The sequence below is a fragment of the Trypanosoma cruzi genome, genomic scaffold (assembly GCF_000209065.1).
Source record: "Trypanosoma cruzi strain CL Brener 1047053516467 genomic scaffold, whole genome shotgun sequence".
Lineage (NCBI taxonomy): Eukaryota > Euglenozoa > Kinetoplastea > Trypanosomatida > Trypanosomatidae > Trypanosoma > Trypanosoma cruzi.
The window spans coordinates 70,432-84,992 of NW_001849501.1; the positions used below are offsets into that span (position 1 = coordinate 70,432).

General features: G+C 44.9%; 6 protein-coding genes across 6 annotated transcripts, besides 22 other annotated features; all 6 read left to right on the forward strand.

The window, feature by feature from the left end:
* Nucleotides 1-14,561: part of a sequence feature (heterozygous, non-Esmeraldo-like haplotype) that runs on past both edges of the window.
* Nucleotides 424-454: a microsatellite.
* On the forward strand, nt 871-2,004 carry Tc00.1047053509791.70 (hypothetical protein, conserved; the record flags this gene model as incomplete). The annotated part of the gene is made up of 1 exon (XM_810844.1): nt 871-2,004. The coding sequence occupies one exon, from the start codon at nt 871-873 to the stop codon at nt 2,002-2,004; it is 1,134 nt and encodes a 377-aa protein (XP_815937.1).
* Nucleotides 1,738-1,774: a microsatellite.
* Nucleotides 2,238-2,262: a microsatellite.
* On the forward strand, nt 2,359-5,019 carry Tc00.1047053509791.80 (uncharacterized protein; the record flags this gene model as incomplete). The annotated part of the gene is made up of 1 exon (XM_810845.1): nt 2,359-5,019. The coding sequence occupies one exon, from the start codon at nt 2,359-2,361 to the stop codon at nt 5,017-5,019; it is 2,661 nt and encodes an 886-aa protein (XP_815938.1).
* Nucleotides 5,045-5,077: a microsatellite.
* Nucleotides 5,599-7,344, forward strand: Tc00.1047053509791.90 (hypothetical protein, conserved; the record flags this gene model as incomplete). Its single annotated transcript, XM_810846.1, has 1 exon — nt 5,599-7,344. One exon carries the CDS (start codon nt 5,599-5,601, stop codon nt 7,342-7,344), a length of 1,746 nt encoding a protein of 581 aa, XP_815939.1.
* Nucleotides 7,788-7,813: a sequence feature (AT_rich).
* Nucleotides 8,219-8,240: a microsatellite.
* Nucleotides 8,445-8,471: a microsatellite.
* Tc00.1047053509791.100 (hypothetical protein, conserved) lies at nt 8,580-10,094 on the forward strand (the record flags this gene model as incomplete). The annotated part of the gene is made up of 1 exon (XM_810847.1): nt 8,580-10,094. The coding sequence occupies one exon, from the start codon at nt 8,580-8,582 to the stop codon at nt 10,092-10,094; it is 1,515 nt and encodes a 504-aa protein (XP_815940.1).
* Nucleotides 10,570-10,601: a microsatellite.
* Nucleotides 10,605-10,628: a sequence feature (AT_rich).
* Tc00.1047053509791.110 (hypothetical protein, conserved) lies at nt 11,005-11,874 on the forward strand (the record flags this gene model as incomplete). The annotated part of the gene is made up of 1 exon (XM_810848.1): nt 11,005-11,874. The coding sequence occupies one exon, from the start codon at nt 11,005-11,007 to the stop codon at nt 11,872-11,874; it is 870 nt and encodes a 289-aa protein (XP_815941.1).
* Nucleotides 12,074-12,103: a microsatellite.
* Nucleotides 12,262-12,304: a sequence feature (A-rich).
* Tc00.1047053509791.120 (kinetoplast DNA-associated protein, putative) lies at nt 12,306-12,863 on the forward strand (the record flags this gene model as incomplete). The annotated part of the gene is made up of 1 exon (XM_810849.1): nt 12,306-12,863. The coding sequence occupies one exon, from the start codon at nt 12,306-12,308 to the stop codon at nt 12,861-12,863; it is 558 nt and encodes a 185-aa protein (XP_815942.1).
* Nucleotides 12,957-13,000: a sequence feature (T-rich).
* Nucleotides 13,289-13,308: a microsatellite.
* Nucleotides 13,389-13,468: a microsatellite.
* Nucleotides 13,535-13,559: a microsatellite.
* Nucleotides 13,574-13,599: a sequence feature (AT_rich).
* Nucleotides 13,600-13,642: a microsatellite.
* Nucleotides 13,655-13,679: a microsatellite.
* Nucleotides 13,814-13,999: a sequence feature (T-rich).
* Nucleotides 14,261-14,431: a sequence feature (GA-rich).
* Nucleotides 14,449-14,482: a sequence feature (T-rich).

Consider the following 14,561-nt stretch of genomic DNA (forward strand, 5'->3'; position numbering starts at 1 on the left):
GACCCTGATGTGAGCGCGGGGGAGGGCACGCCGAGAAGTCAGGAGTTGCAGTGCACATGCCACATTAGACTTGTGTGTTGCTGGGGAAATCCTGGTCTTGTGTCTCTTTTTCTCTATTTCTGTCTTTTCTTTTTTTTTCCTGGAAGGCGTGAGAAAGTTACGGGAAAATTAATAAATGCGAAAACGAAACAAAAGATGGAAATTTTCTGAGACTTGACGAGTCCGAGACATGTCTTGCGCAACTTTTTAGAGAAATAATAGGGGAGAGTGTGTGAGGTTGTTGGAGAAGGAAGCGAGAGCGATCTGCTATGTACATCTGTTTCAAAAGCTAAACAGGCGAATGATTGGGTGCGAATTGTATATTTTTTAATCTGCGTATTTTTATTTCTGTATGATTCATGTCTATAACTGGCTTTTTGTATGTTTTTTTTTTTTTTTGTTTTGTTTTTTCTTTCGCAAGGGCTGACAGTCTGTTGTGTTTTGACAGTTGTCGTCCATCAAGCATTGAAGGCAGGCACAACCAATGAAACGAAACCGATGGATATTCGGGCATGTTTATGTATATATGTATGTAATTCTTTGTGTATGTGTTTGTTTTTGGTGGCACCTTGGTGTGTTGGTGTCCGGGGAAGGGGGTTCGGATCAACGGATGGGGCGCTGGTAGGGAGTGAGAGGGGGAGAGAGGGCGAGTGGCGCGGCCAATGGCGAAGCAGCTGCGGTTTTTTAAAAGGCTTTATTATTTTTTTACTGGTTTTGTATGCAATTTTTATTTTTATTTTTGCAGCTCGAAAGTGACGGCGCATTTTCTCTGGCGAGCAGTGTGTTGACGCTCCCCCATCTTGTCCTCCTTTGCGCCCACTGTCAGACATCATGTCGGTCCCCTCCATGTGCCTCATTATTCGCACTTCTTTTGTTTTGGTCAGCCAGTCGGGATCCGCAGCACACAAGCCTGGGCAGCACAAAAGGTTTTTTTTTCTTTTATTGTGTGCGTGTGTGCCACACTCCATAGTTCTCCGCGTTTTTCGTGTTGGCGTTTTTCGCGAAGAGTTGCGCAGGATGGCGGTGCAGGGCGCAGCGGAAATGTTTAAGACTTTTTTTCAGTCAAAAGATGAGAATATGAAGTCATTTCTTTGCTCCTTTGTGGAGCTTTCGGCGGCGGAACGCGCCCTTCTTGTTTTTGGCGAACAAAAAGGTGACAAACCGGGTGGCACTGCGATGGAGTCGCATGCGGATGCAGAGATGTTCACGGCGATGGTGCGGGACTTTCGTACTGACGCACAAGATGGTAATGACGATAATACGGCGGTTGCTAGCATCAAAAAGGATGGCGCTTCCAGTCGCGGTGCTGGGAAAGACTGTGAGGGTTTAATGCAGGCACGGCAGCACGCAGCGTCTTTGCAACTGGATGGCACTGAATTGGAGGAAGAAGTGCTAGATGAGTCGAAAGCGCTTAAGACGTCTGCAATGACGGCCTTCTTAAATTACGGCCTTGCGGACGTTGTAACAACATTTGACAACTTTGTTGGTGGTGAGACTGAAGCGGAAATCGCATTGACTAAAAAACCGTCGATAGCCGAGAAGGTCATGGACCACCGATCAGTGGAAGAGACGGGGCCGGGCAGAACGACTCCTGCGGAAGGGAGTAAAGAGGACGGGAACATCGTTGTTGATGAAGGGACCACTTCCGCTGTGGACGGTGTGCAGTCCGACCGGGTTGCCTTGCGTGAAGGAGGCAGGGATGATAATAATGACTATGACGATGAAGATGATGATGCAAGCTTCAGTGACATTGAGCTGCCAGGGCTCGTAGTGGGTGCCACATTGGAGGAGCCTCCCTTGAAAGCTCAGCGGTGTGGCGCTTTTCTTTCCGCAACGGACCTTGAATTGCTGCGGAACGACGATGACGACGAAGTGCAGCTGTTCGTCATCGACCCCTGCTTTGACTACGACGCCGACCCTGTTGGTAGGGCGGCGAGAACACACCCACCATATCTGCGCCTGTGATGCATGCGCCGCATTTCATTTTTTTCCGTTGCTGTTGTGTGCGTGTCCGTCAATTTTTTTTTGTTTCCCAGATGGTCTTTGCCCGCAGTGTCGTGGGAGGTGCGACTTTCCTGTTAACCGCCGTTGGCTTTTCTTTTCCTTTCTTTTGAAGAGAGCGTGCGCAATCGGGACGAGGCCGCAGAACGGCATTAAAAACAACAACAAAACGAACCAACAAGGGGGAAAAAAAAAGGATAAAAATAATAATAATAATAATAAAAGGGAACGCAAGCGAATAAACGGAAAACAACAAAAACAAAAAAAAGAGAAATATCACAATTACCGATTATTGTACATAGTTTACTTACATCAAGCATGCTTAAGGAAAAGAAATTGGCCATGGCGATGATGCTTTTGTACTGCATTCTTTTGCCTTTTATGGCGTACTTCTCTTGGAAGTTTTTAAACAATACAGGGCTGACATTTAGCGCTCCAAAAAAAACGATAGTCTATGATGCGATGCAGACGGCAGAGTTGTATTTTCCTTATCAGTTGCCACTTGACCCCTTGTATATGCTATTGACATCTCGGAATAAATCCAAAAGCATTTTAGAGGACCCGCACTTTGAACCCTTTTGTGAGTATCTTGTGGATCAGGTAAAAAACAAGAGTAGTCCTTTCTTTGGTGTTGTAGAAGGTGTGGACGGATTTTGTACCATTCCGAATTATAGTTCTTTGCGCTATCACTTTATTGGTGGGGATCATAATGAGTCAAGTTTGATAACCATCATTTTGTCATCTTCAGTGGATAGTCGAAATGTACTTCCAACGATCGTTTCTGTTGTTGATACGTGGTGTGATTTGAATGATGTGCAATTCACCCGGGAGTATACCGACAAGAGATTGATATCACGCGACGCGACGGGTGGTATTGTAGGGGATTTGTTCCGCGTTGATGTCATTTCCATTCCAATGGCATTTATGGTGTTGGTATATTGTGTGGGCTCGGTGCGGTTGTTGTTAATTCCATTGTTTACACTTCCTTGTACCGTATCGATTGCGTTTGGCATCATGTATCCGATTTCGTTATGGATGGAGGTTTCATCCTTTGCGCCGGAGATGACTCTTGGTGTGGTTGCAGCTCTCTCGATTGATTATTCTCTTTTCATTCTGACGCGTTTCCGGGAGCAGGTGACGATCCAGGAGCTTCTTCTCGGCCGAAACCCAAAAGCGGAGTTGGAGGTGGTGAAAAATACTGCCACAATGTCGGCAGACATTATATGTGTGTCGGGGCTAGCGGTTTCGTTGGCTGTCGGAATTTTATCCTTTCTTCCCGTTCTTTTTCTTTCCACGATTGGATTGACAATGTCCATCACCGTTCTCTGCACTGTTTTTGTGAGCCTCACTGTACAACCTGCTCTCCTATTGATTTTCTACGACTTTTTTGGACACCCTCCCACATGGACCGAGGTTTGGCACAAACTGCTTGCGTGCTGCGGCTGTGGGATTTCTCTTCCCTCGGACTCTTTACGCACAGACATCGATGAGGACGTATCTACGGCTATGCCACAAGACCCATTGCTTGCGGATAGCGAGATGTCACGTTCAGAGCTCGAGCTACTTGAATACGGGCGACAAATGTCATCGTATTGGTTTAAAATTGGCCGGACGTCTTTTCGCCATCCGTGGATTGCGGCGGCGACAGTTCTTATTATTGGTGCTCCTTTTTTTTACTTTGCACTGCAGCTGCGGATGGACTTTAACGTTTTTACGCAAATTCCACGGGATAGCCCTCATGGGGATGTTTTGAGGCGAATCCAGAATGACATTGGCAAGGGATCTTCTATTCCATTTTACATCCTTTTTTCTGTCCGTGGGACGTATGACGTTTCGTTTTGGAAAACGAATGAGATGACAAACACGATAAAATCTGTCATTGAAGATATTGTAGCAACCACAGGGCAACCGTACTCGTCGATTATATCGCCTAATATGATTATGAAAAACGAGGACGATGCTGTTTATTGGCTGAATTCGTGGGAGTCGTTTCTGCTTTATTACACAAATAATGAATATGAATATCTTTTTAAACGAACTGTTTCTTTTCCCGGAAATAAGGCGGCTTTTATTTTTGTGACACCTCCTGTAAATCCCTTTGGTGCGTCTGCTAATCGATACCTGAATCAAATATATGATGTCCTTAAGAAGCACGCATCAGCGAATGTTTATTTCGACTATGGCATCCTCGGAGCGAGCAGTGATTCATGGGCAATTATGAATAAATCACTCGATTTTTTTCCATTTCAGATTTTGTTTGCATTGGGTGGTATTTTTATTATTATTATGGTCATGTTTCGCTCTTTATTTTTGCCAGTCCGCCTCATTGCAACGGTCATTTACACAATCGGCGTTTCATATGGAGTGGGTGTCGTGGTATTTCAGTACAACTGGCTTCATCCAGTGTGGAAGGCGTTGGATGGTGTAAGGGAATTTTGCTTTTTAATTCCTTTATTTGCATTTTTATTTCTTTCTGCCCTTTCTTTGGACTATGATGTGTTTCTTACGACACGCATCATTGAGTTTAAGAAGAAGGGCTACAGCGACGAGGCTGCCGTAGCGAAGGCAGTGTGGAAGACCGGCCCCATTATATCTTTTGCTGGCATTATAATGTTTCTGACTATTGGGTCAATGGTTTTTTCTTCTGTTATGATGTTGTCCCAGTTTGCTGTGGTTTGCGCGACTGCAGTGCTTCTAGATACTTTTGTAGTGCGGCCATTATTTGTTCCTGCGTTGATGGGTTTTGGGTTTGGACGCAGTTTGTGGTGGCCGCGACAGTTTCCTGAGCTGAAGCGTGATGTACACGACATGCGAATCGACACTACTGACACTCCTGAAGGAATTTCTATTGAGGAGGAAGTGGATCGCGAAGCGGCTTTTAGAGTAGACAATGTGCGTGATGAGAAGGTTTTTAAGCCAGAGAAACCCAATCAGCGTCCTTCAGCTCTTGCTCCGGGTAATGACTTAAAGAAGCATTGAGTATTTATTTAGCGTAGGTGGTTGCTTTTTATTATTTATTTATTTTTATTTTTATTTTAGCGAGATTCTCCCAATTTTTGCCCAGCCAACTATTTAATGCGTTTCATGTCCCTTTCCGTTTGTTTGTTTGTGTGTATTGTGTAAATTTTTTTTTGTTCCTTAAGACAAATTTTGTTTTTTGTCTACCCGGAAAACGTGTTATGGGGATCAGACCTAAGCGTGCGTCCCCCCCTTTTTTTTTTTTTCTTTCTGTATATATTTACATATATACATATTTGTTCACATAATTTGTGGTTGAGCCTTTTGGCTGCTTTCTCCATTTTTACCCATAGCGGAGTACATTTCGCGGCCACGCGTAGAGGGGGATTGCGGGATCCTAATGAGGCATTTGGTCTTTACTGCACTCATCCCATTCTTGTTCTCCGTTGTTTCTCTTTCTTGGACATGTACACAAGGAGGAGGGGAAAGTGTATACATCGTTGTTTATTTAAAATTCTTTGCTGATTTTCAAGATAGTTTTTGGTCTTAGCCGACACATTCTGTTTATTACTATTATTATTTTAGCCTGGTGTGAAATTGATGACGACCTCCACAGGAGGAAAAATGTGGGACGCCATTCATTTCTACAAGGCGTACTTGCCGCCGGCGGAGTCCAACAGGACCCTTCAATACGTTGTGTTGGCGCTGGATGATGAAAGCAGCTCGGGTTTTGCGGCGCCTAGGAACTGCTCTGTGTGTGTTGAATCAACCGAGAAGAGAGTCTACCCTCTTCTTCGTGAAAGCGTACACGTGCGCCTATCGGATGGTCCGCCTATGATAAAACGAGACTGTGACATATACAGTGCATCATCTAGTGAGTCCAACGAAAAAACGAATATGCAGAAAAGACTCCGTTTCTTTCTTTGTAAGAAGGAGGATGTGGTACCCCCGCAACTCAAGCAGCTGCTGGGAAAGGTGAATTATTGTTTTCTACTGTGTGGGAAGAGTTTCCATGGGGAGGCGTGCAGTTGTAACAAGGCCCACTTTTTAAACAAATCCGTATGGCGTTTGGAACTGAGCACTTTTGGCTTCAAAGAGTTTTATGTATCTAGCGGTTTTTATGTGCATTGTATCAAAACAGAGCAGATACGACCAACAGCTGGATTTTTATTTGCTTGTGGACTTCTTCATGAGGGTGTCATTGAGGCCGCGCAACCCATTCTTTGCCGTTATAATGAACGATGCCGATACGGTTCACGGTGTCTTTTTGTCCACGCTGATATTCGAACGGAGGAGAGAACGGCAATGCAGGCATCATTGCCCTTGAAAAGTCTCCTCAAGGCAGAGTCCCGTTTACCCATGTTTTTGTCACAATTGGATGAGTTGGGATTACATACGGTAGGCGATGTACAGCAGTTGAGCAACAATGCCTTTGATGCCATTGTGGCTAGGAGTGAGCCTTGTTGGCTCGTTCAATGGCTAAACATTGCCCTCGTGCGCGATATTCAAACAAAGCATATGCTAAAAAATGTACTTGCCACTTTTCCGGATATCGCTACACCTGTGTCATTGCCGCCCTGTTTGACAAATGTCTTGTCACTGATCCAACTCTCTGTTAAGGAGTTCTATTCATTAGTGCTACCCGTGAAGGTTCAGGCGGCGTGTGAGCAAATCCGTACTCGATTTGAGCCTGACCGGCATCACAACATTGTGGACTTGAGGAAAGAGCCCGAAGGCTCCTTTCTTTCCAAACTGTGTCCCATCATTATGTCATTTCGTCAGAAGAACGCTCATGTTAGTTGGCGCAAAAAAGATCCGAATAGACCTGTTGTGACGTCCTTAATAACGTATATTGACCCTGAAGAATGCGATTGTCAGGTGGACTGTAGTGGACGTGGGAGACCCCCAGCCCTGATAAAACCCAACGGCCGAGAAAGGGAGGAGAAGCATCCACGTAGTACATGGTGCAACTGCACGAGGTCCTTTGTGTTGGCAGTTAACTATGAGCTTAGCACACCCAGCGGATCACGGTGTTCTGAACAGAACGCGTTGGGCAAGCTTGCATCTATGGGGTTGCCAACTAGCGCCATACGAGAAATCTTTGTCCATGGTGAAATGTTGGGTTCGAAGAAGGATCCAAATCCGTTGTTTCCATGTGGTGTATGTGAAAATATGCTGCGCAAGGTTACCCGTGACGTGCACGACGCATACGGGGGGGATGTCGTTTTGTACATGTTTGACTCCACAGTAAATCCAAAAAAACTTGTTTACCTTCCTATCAATGAGATCTCGTATCGTGGTGGGAGTGGTTTTAAGAAGTTTCTTGCCGATTTGCGTGATGAGTAAATATATGTGACGATACCCTTTATTGTTTTGCCCTTATTGATGTATAGAAACTTGTGGAAATAATATGCGATCCGTCGGGGATAAATAGCTCCGTTTCGTCGAAATCCCCTGTTTATTATTATTATTATTACTTGACGTTTGTTTTTGGCGATTCTGCGTTGGAATCTGGCGAATGCACTTCGTTTGTCTGGTGTCCCACACACACACACACACACGGATCACCCCTGCTGGCCCTCTATGTGAAGGGGAGTTTGAGGGCTGCGGGACACACAAACTTTTTCCCCTCGTCAGTTCACAACCGCCCCGATTGTGAACGCGGGCCAATTATAATCCCAGTTGTAATGATGGGCATGGCGAGGTGAGCTGTGATCTGTTTATGCTCTTTTTTTTTTGCCTTGTGGAGATAAGGGGACGAGGCATCCTGCTTGTTGTACATACATTTGTTTTATTATTATTATTTTTTTTTTAACTGGACGGCTGGAAAAGAAGAAGAGCGCGCATGTTTTTTTTTTTCCTTCCCCTTTTTCACTGTGTCTTTGTGGAATATACGCCGGTTTTTTCTCTTTTCTTTTCTACTGGACGCCGCGTTGGGGATGCAGAGAAAAAACCACAGCTTTGATCGCATCCGTGTTGCTTTTTGTTGTTTGGCGAGGATGGATGGTTAAAACGAATGATTTGTACACCTCCACAAGTAAATAACTACGCAAATGCAATTAACTTTTTTTTGGGCCTCGTTTTCCCTTTTGAATTTTTTATCACCGGCAAAGAAGTGGTGAAAAGAAGAAGAAGAGAAGAGGAAGAGGGAAAAAAGGTACAAAAGAAACACCCGAGGCCAAAAGAAGTTATTATCGTCACTGTCTTATTTTTCAATTGCTTGTTGTTGTTGTTGTTGTTGTCTTTGTGTTTTTTTGTTGCTTTTTAATTTCTCCTTCTCCCCCTTTTACCCCAACCCCACTATTCACACCTTTGATGGTATTTTGAAACTTTATGTGTATCAACATTGGAGGTTACGGTGCCATCACTTCTTGCAGCGGCAGCAACAACATTATAACCGTCTGTCTGTCTGTCTATCTCCACGCATATACGCGTAAACGTACGACTTTTTGTTTTTCTTTTTTTTTTTTTTTGGGGGGGGGGGGGGGGGGAATGTTTTGGTTGTTTTTGGAAGTGTTGACCCGGCAGTGACTTCCATTGCCGTTGCTGTGCTCGTACGCTTGTTGGTCTTCTTTGTGTCGATGGAGACGGATGCTTGGCCGACGTTTCAATACCCGTTGCCAAGGTGGCGCCTGATGAATTGTGATCGGCGAGCCCAGGATTTGATTGATTGTGATCCAGAAAGCTACCGGAACACAGTTTTTGTTTTTGCCATTCCGGGAATCGTTGTGGCTGGCGGTGTGGCTATGACGGTGCTTCTCTACCTGATCTGCAAGTATGTCTTTGATTGTTGTGGGGGGCGCAAACAGTCCCCGAACTTCTGCTGTCCACTGAGGGGTCACTCGGCCAAGTACAGCAGGGAAGATCTTCTTCGTCCAGTCTTATTGGCGGTGATGGTCTTTGGCCTTTGTGCGACGACCTGCATATGGGGGTGCGTGTCGCAGCATCATTTGGTCTCGACGGTGGGAGAAATTCACAACATCTCGAGTTTTGCTATTAAAAATGTAGAGAAAATGAATTTGGATTTCTTGGAAAGGATGACAATCACTCTTTACGACGCCAGCAAGGACGTCACGTATCCAATGTCTCTTCTCCGTTCGAAAGAGAACGAAAACCTCTACAAGGAAACAGCGGCACGCACTGGAGATGTCTCCAGCATGCTTAACCAGACAGTTATCAGACTCTTTGACAATATTGTTCAATTTTCATGGGAGCCGTACGTTTTATTTGGCGTTTCTTTTGGAGTCTCCTTTTTAGGGATGATCTTTGCCTTGTGCAACCGTCGCCGCGAATCCATTTTCGTCTTCTTGATTATGGCACTGCTCACTGTCATGACATGGGGATTTAACGGCCTATACTCTGCTTCCTCATTCCTCGTTAGCCAAAGTTGTTTTGAGATGACAGAATTTACGGAACGTCGCACCAATGTTGTAAAGGCGGTTACAAAATGCGATGACACCCGCTTTGGAGGCCAAACTGCCGCGTTTGAAGAAAATTTCCGGCAGCTGTCGCGATCGATCTGCGAAGAGATAAAACCATACTGCTATGATAAAACCATTATGCCGGACATGAACGTTGCACAGAAGAAGGTCTTTGCATGCCCAATTCACATGGTATGCAGGTATGTAACCGATGATGAGGTGATGTCATGGGTCAGGACTGCACTTCACACAGCACCGCAGGTTACACAATCTGCCACGGCGAGCGCGGAGGCCCAGAAAAAAGGATATACGTGCCCTCCGACACCTGAGGGGGTGTGCGATCTGAGAGCGTGTTCGGCTACATGCAGGAAAGATGGTGTTCTCAGCGATGTTGGCAAGACCGCGAAGAAGGCGCTCTACGCCATCTTTGGATTAGCAGAGGCACGGTCTGCCTTTGATACTGTAGACAGTCAACTGAAAGGCTGCGACGCTGTTTTCACTGGCATAATTCCCCTAATTGAGCCCTTTTGCCAGGCCGCTGCTAACAACATTTATAACCTGTTGCAATGCACCGGGCTTTTGGGCGTAACGCTCATTGTCGCCTTGTACACGTATGGAATGGGGTCCAAGCGCTTTATTCCGTTTGAAGAAGCGTTATTACCACAAAAAGACTAATGGCACATAATGTATTGAGATCCCGGTTTTGTCCATTGGCCAGGTTATAGGGAGAGAACAACCCGATCAGAACGAAAACAAGAGGGCAACCCGTGAGAGGGGGCTACCGGGGCGGGAAGACGGTTTCGTGCAAACATTTGGCCTCAGATTATGCGTGTGTATGTGTGGGGGGTAACTCGAATGGAAATACTGAGAGTTGAAACCAAAGTTCCGCTGGTTGCTTCTCTTGACAAGGCCCATACGAACGTGTCTGCAGAGACGGCTGTATTTACACAGAGACCGGCTGTTCAATCAAGGGAGGAGGAGAGTGAGGAATATGTCTTATTTGTTGTCCTCTTACGGTCTCCTCATGAGGTGTTTGATAACCCCTAGCATCGTCCTTTGTAATCGATTTCCCGATTTTAAAATGTCAGGCAAGAATGAAATATAAAAAAAAAAAAAGAATATTAGTTTGGATTGCATCGAAGACGCGTTGTATTTATTTATTTATTTATTTATTTTTTATTTTTCTATATTTTAATTATTTTTTTTTTAGATGCGTGTATGCATCTTATCTCATTGTAGAAATGTGCTATCATTTATTTCTCACGTGATTTTATGTGTATATACACACACATATATATATAGACTTTTTGTTGTTGTTATTTTGGAGTGGCGGAGAGGGTTTCTTCACAGCTCTTGTGGGTTTGTGCAGAGAGAGAAAATGATACATATTGCGTGTTTACATGTTTCTTGGCGTCAATTACCCCATTTATTTATTTTCACTGACACTCTCATGTAATGAGTGGTGGTTATCACACACGCACACAGAGAGAGAGAGAGAGACAGAAACGGACAGAAGAAGAAAAAAAACAACAACAACCAAACAGGCAAGGGACGTGCCTAGCGAGAAGGAAATTAGATTTATTTGATGACCTCAGTTTCTGAGCGACTGGTACTGCAGCTAGTGAAGTTACACCAGCGTGAGGAGGAGATAGAGCGGGAGAGGTCTCTTTTGCGTGAGAGGGAGGACCTGAAGGCGTCCTTGGGGAAACGGCTGGCGCAGGTGCAGGGTCAACTTCAGAAGGTGGAATCTGTACGCGCAACCCTCGAAGAACTTAATAGGGCCGAAGAGGAAAAGTATCATGAAGCACGGAAGGAGGATGAGGTGGAGAGGGAGAGGCTTTCGGAAAGTCTCCGTGACGCCATTGACACCGTGAATGCTTACTCGGAAGAAGTTATGAAGATGGAGGCGAAGGCGAATCATGAGAACAAATCCCTCAAGGAACAACTGGAAATTTATGCCAAGCACCTCTCCAGTGGAGAGGACAAATATGACGAAATAATGAAGGCACGCGAGGCGGAGTACGCAAAGATTGAGTCCAAGCGCGATACGGAGGCGGCACGTAAGCCGCAGCTGGAAAAGGAATTGGAGGATGAAACAAGGGAGTTTGAAGCAGCCCGTAAGGAGCATGCAGAGCTGCAGGAGAAGGTGAATGGGTGTCTCACGTACCTCTCAGATTTTCAAGAGCGCCTGCTAAAGGCGAGGGAAACTTTTGAAAGTGCGAAGAACGAGAAGGAACGACAGATGCGGAAAATTCGCTCCTTGGAGAGTGATAGGCAGCTGATGATCTCAAGGGCTGAGAAGAGCAAAGGCGAGCGTGATAAGGAGCATGCAAAGGTGATGCTTCTTGAGGAAAAGATAAACACACTGAAAAAGCAGACAGAGAAGATATGGGCGGTGGTGGCAATGCTGGACGGCGGGGAAGCAGACAAAGAAGCACGGAACGAAAAAAATTAGACCTGTTGAGTTCCGTTTATGAAATTGTTGATGTCCACCGCTATTCGCTCCCACGTCCTTAAATGACTGTTAGAATGTCTGGGTGCTTTTTTGTTTGCATTGTGGGAGATCGCGTCGAAATTTTCGCCGACAGCACGTCGCAATTTCCCCGATTGGCATATTTATACCAAACCATTTTGTTGTTGTTGTTTCCGTGTGCTTTTTTTCTTTTTCTTTTTTTTTTTTTTTTGCTCTCGTGTTGTTGTGCATTCTCTACTTGCCGTCTGTCTTTTCGTCTCTCTCTCTCTCTGCGTGCGTGCATTTGTGTTTGTCTTGGCGAAGTCGGGTATTTTTGCTCCTTTTGTCGCTTCAATCAAATTTTTACGCGTGGGCCTGTGGAAGCCGTAGAAAAAGAAAAAAACAGAAGAAAAGAAAGAAAAAGAAAAAAAAAGATGCTTCGCGTCTCCCTGCTTTGGCGGGGCGTGAGCCCCTTCACGCTGTTTCTGATGGACCAGAAGAACAATCCGGCGCTGAAGGGGTGCGCCATCTCGAAGCGAGGCCGCATCCTCTCCAAAATGTACAAGGAGCTCTCGCAGAACCAGCGGCGGGAGTTGAAACAGCGAGCGGCACGCCATCCGACTCTTCCAAAGCAGACAAGAAAACAGCGGGAGGAGGCCGCGAGCCTGGCGAGGAGCAGACGCAAAGGGAAGTTTGCTAAATTTGTGCGGGAAAACTACCACAAGGTGAAGAAGCTGAACTACCGCAAGCGCTTTGGAGCCCTTTCACAGCTCTACGATGTGTCCAAGCCGCTAGATGTTGAGAAGGAGATTTCGAAGGCCCTTCCCAAATCGAAGTCCAAAGCGCAAACCAAGAAGAAAGTGAAGGCAACCGTGAAGTCCATGGCAGCCGAAGAAAAGAAAACGACTTCGGCCTCTAAGCGGGCGAAGTCAACGAGTGGTCGAAAGAAGATCAAGAGTGTTGCCAAGAAGATCACACGTAGCAAGGTGTGAGGGACGAGAAAGGGAGGGGGACTCGGACATTTGGGCATCTGAGACTCCTTTCTTCCACCGCACTCCTTTTTCTTTTGGTTCGCCGGTGATAGCTTCCTTTTCTTTTTTTTCTTCTTTTTTTTTCCTTTCCCTTTCTTCTGGGAGCATGTATGTGGGTTCGTACCGTTTATATTCAGCGAGGAACGAGATGCAATGGCGTTGGCGCAACTGAATTCATGGCACTGGCAAAATTGGAGGCTACTGTTATTATTATTCTGCAGGGTGTGCAGCGAGAAAACTGCAGAGATTGCCTGCGGTGCCTTTTTTTTTTTTTTTACTGTTTGTGTCGTTTTCCCTCGTCTCCCCTCTTGACTGCCTGTGCTGCGTGGCAAGGAGAAGGACGGAAACAACCAAACAAACACCAGAAGAAAGAAGAAAAACAAAAAAACAACAACAACAACAACAAAAAAGCCGACGAGGACGAGCCACGAAAGGGAGGAGAGAAGAGGAAGAACAATAGAGGCCCAACTTTTTCACTTGGATGAGATATACACATTATATACACATCATAATATGATATCACTTATTTTTATATTTATGTCTATATCTATGATATATATATACATGCTGTGTATTGGATCATTCTCAGCATAGATGAGCACACGTACACCGTACATACATATACATATATCATATATGTATGTATGTATGTATGTAGGGTGAAACGTGGGAAAAAAAATTATATATAAAAAAAAAAAGAGAGAGAGAAGGAGGGAGGGAGAGAGAGAGGGAGAGAGAGATGCTAGAAATTGAGCAGCAGCAGCAGCAGCAGCAGCAAAGAAAGAATCAAAAAAAAAAAAGTGGAGACTCTGGAGGTTGTGGACATGCGATATCTAGAAATTTATGGGCCGTCACAAAGCAGAAAAGAGCTTTTGGAAGGGGAGGGAAGGAAAAGCGGAAATATAGAGAACTTTTCTTGTTTTTTCTCTTCTTCTTCTTTTCTCTCATCGGTCTCTTTTAAAATTTGTTATTATTTGCTGTTTCTTCTTTTTTTTTTTTTTTCATATATTTGTTCGCGGTGCAGTAGGTGGTCTTTTATCATCTTCTATCTTTTTATTTTTCCCTATTTATTTATTTATTATTATATTTTTTTTTTTGATGGATGACTTCATGTTTACAGTCATGCGCATTGCGGTATCTATACATATATGTCTGTCTGCCTCCGTGATTGTGTCTGGAGGTGGCGGTGTGGCTGTCTGCGTACTTGTGCGTTTGTGGGAATGCAGAGAGGAGGATTGCTTCTCCGCAGAGGCGGGAGGGGAGGACGTCATTCTCCGGAACATGGAAGAGGAGCAGGCGGCTTTTTTTTTTTTTTCCGCTTCTGTTGATACGGACGGACACGCACACGTCTTTTCACCGAGAAGGTCAAACGGAAAAAAAGAAAAAAAAAAAGATTCTTGACAAAAAAAAAAGAAAAAAGGGAAAGTAAAGGATAGAGGCAGAGATGGGGAGAAAAAAGAAAAAAAAAATGAAGCAGCGAAAGAAAGAAAGGGAGAAGATGTATGAGAGCAGAGGGACGAAGGAGAGGGCGCATGTGCACGTGACGTCTCTCTTTTTTTTTTTTTTTCTTTTTCTTATTTGTGTGTTTGCGTGCGTGCGTGCGTGGCTCGGCACGTTCTGTTGTTGCTTTGCTTGGATTGTTGGTATCGCTGTTTTTCT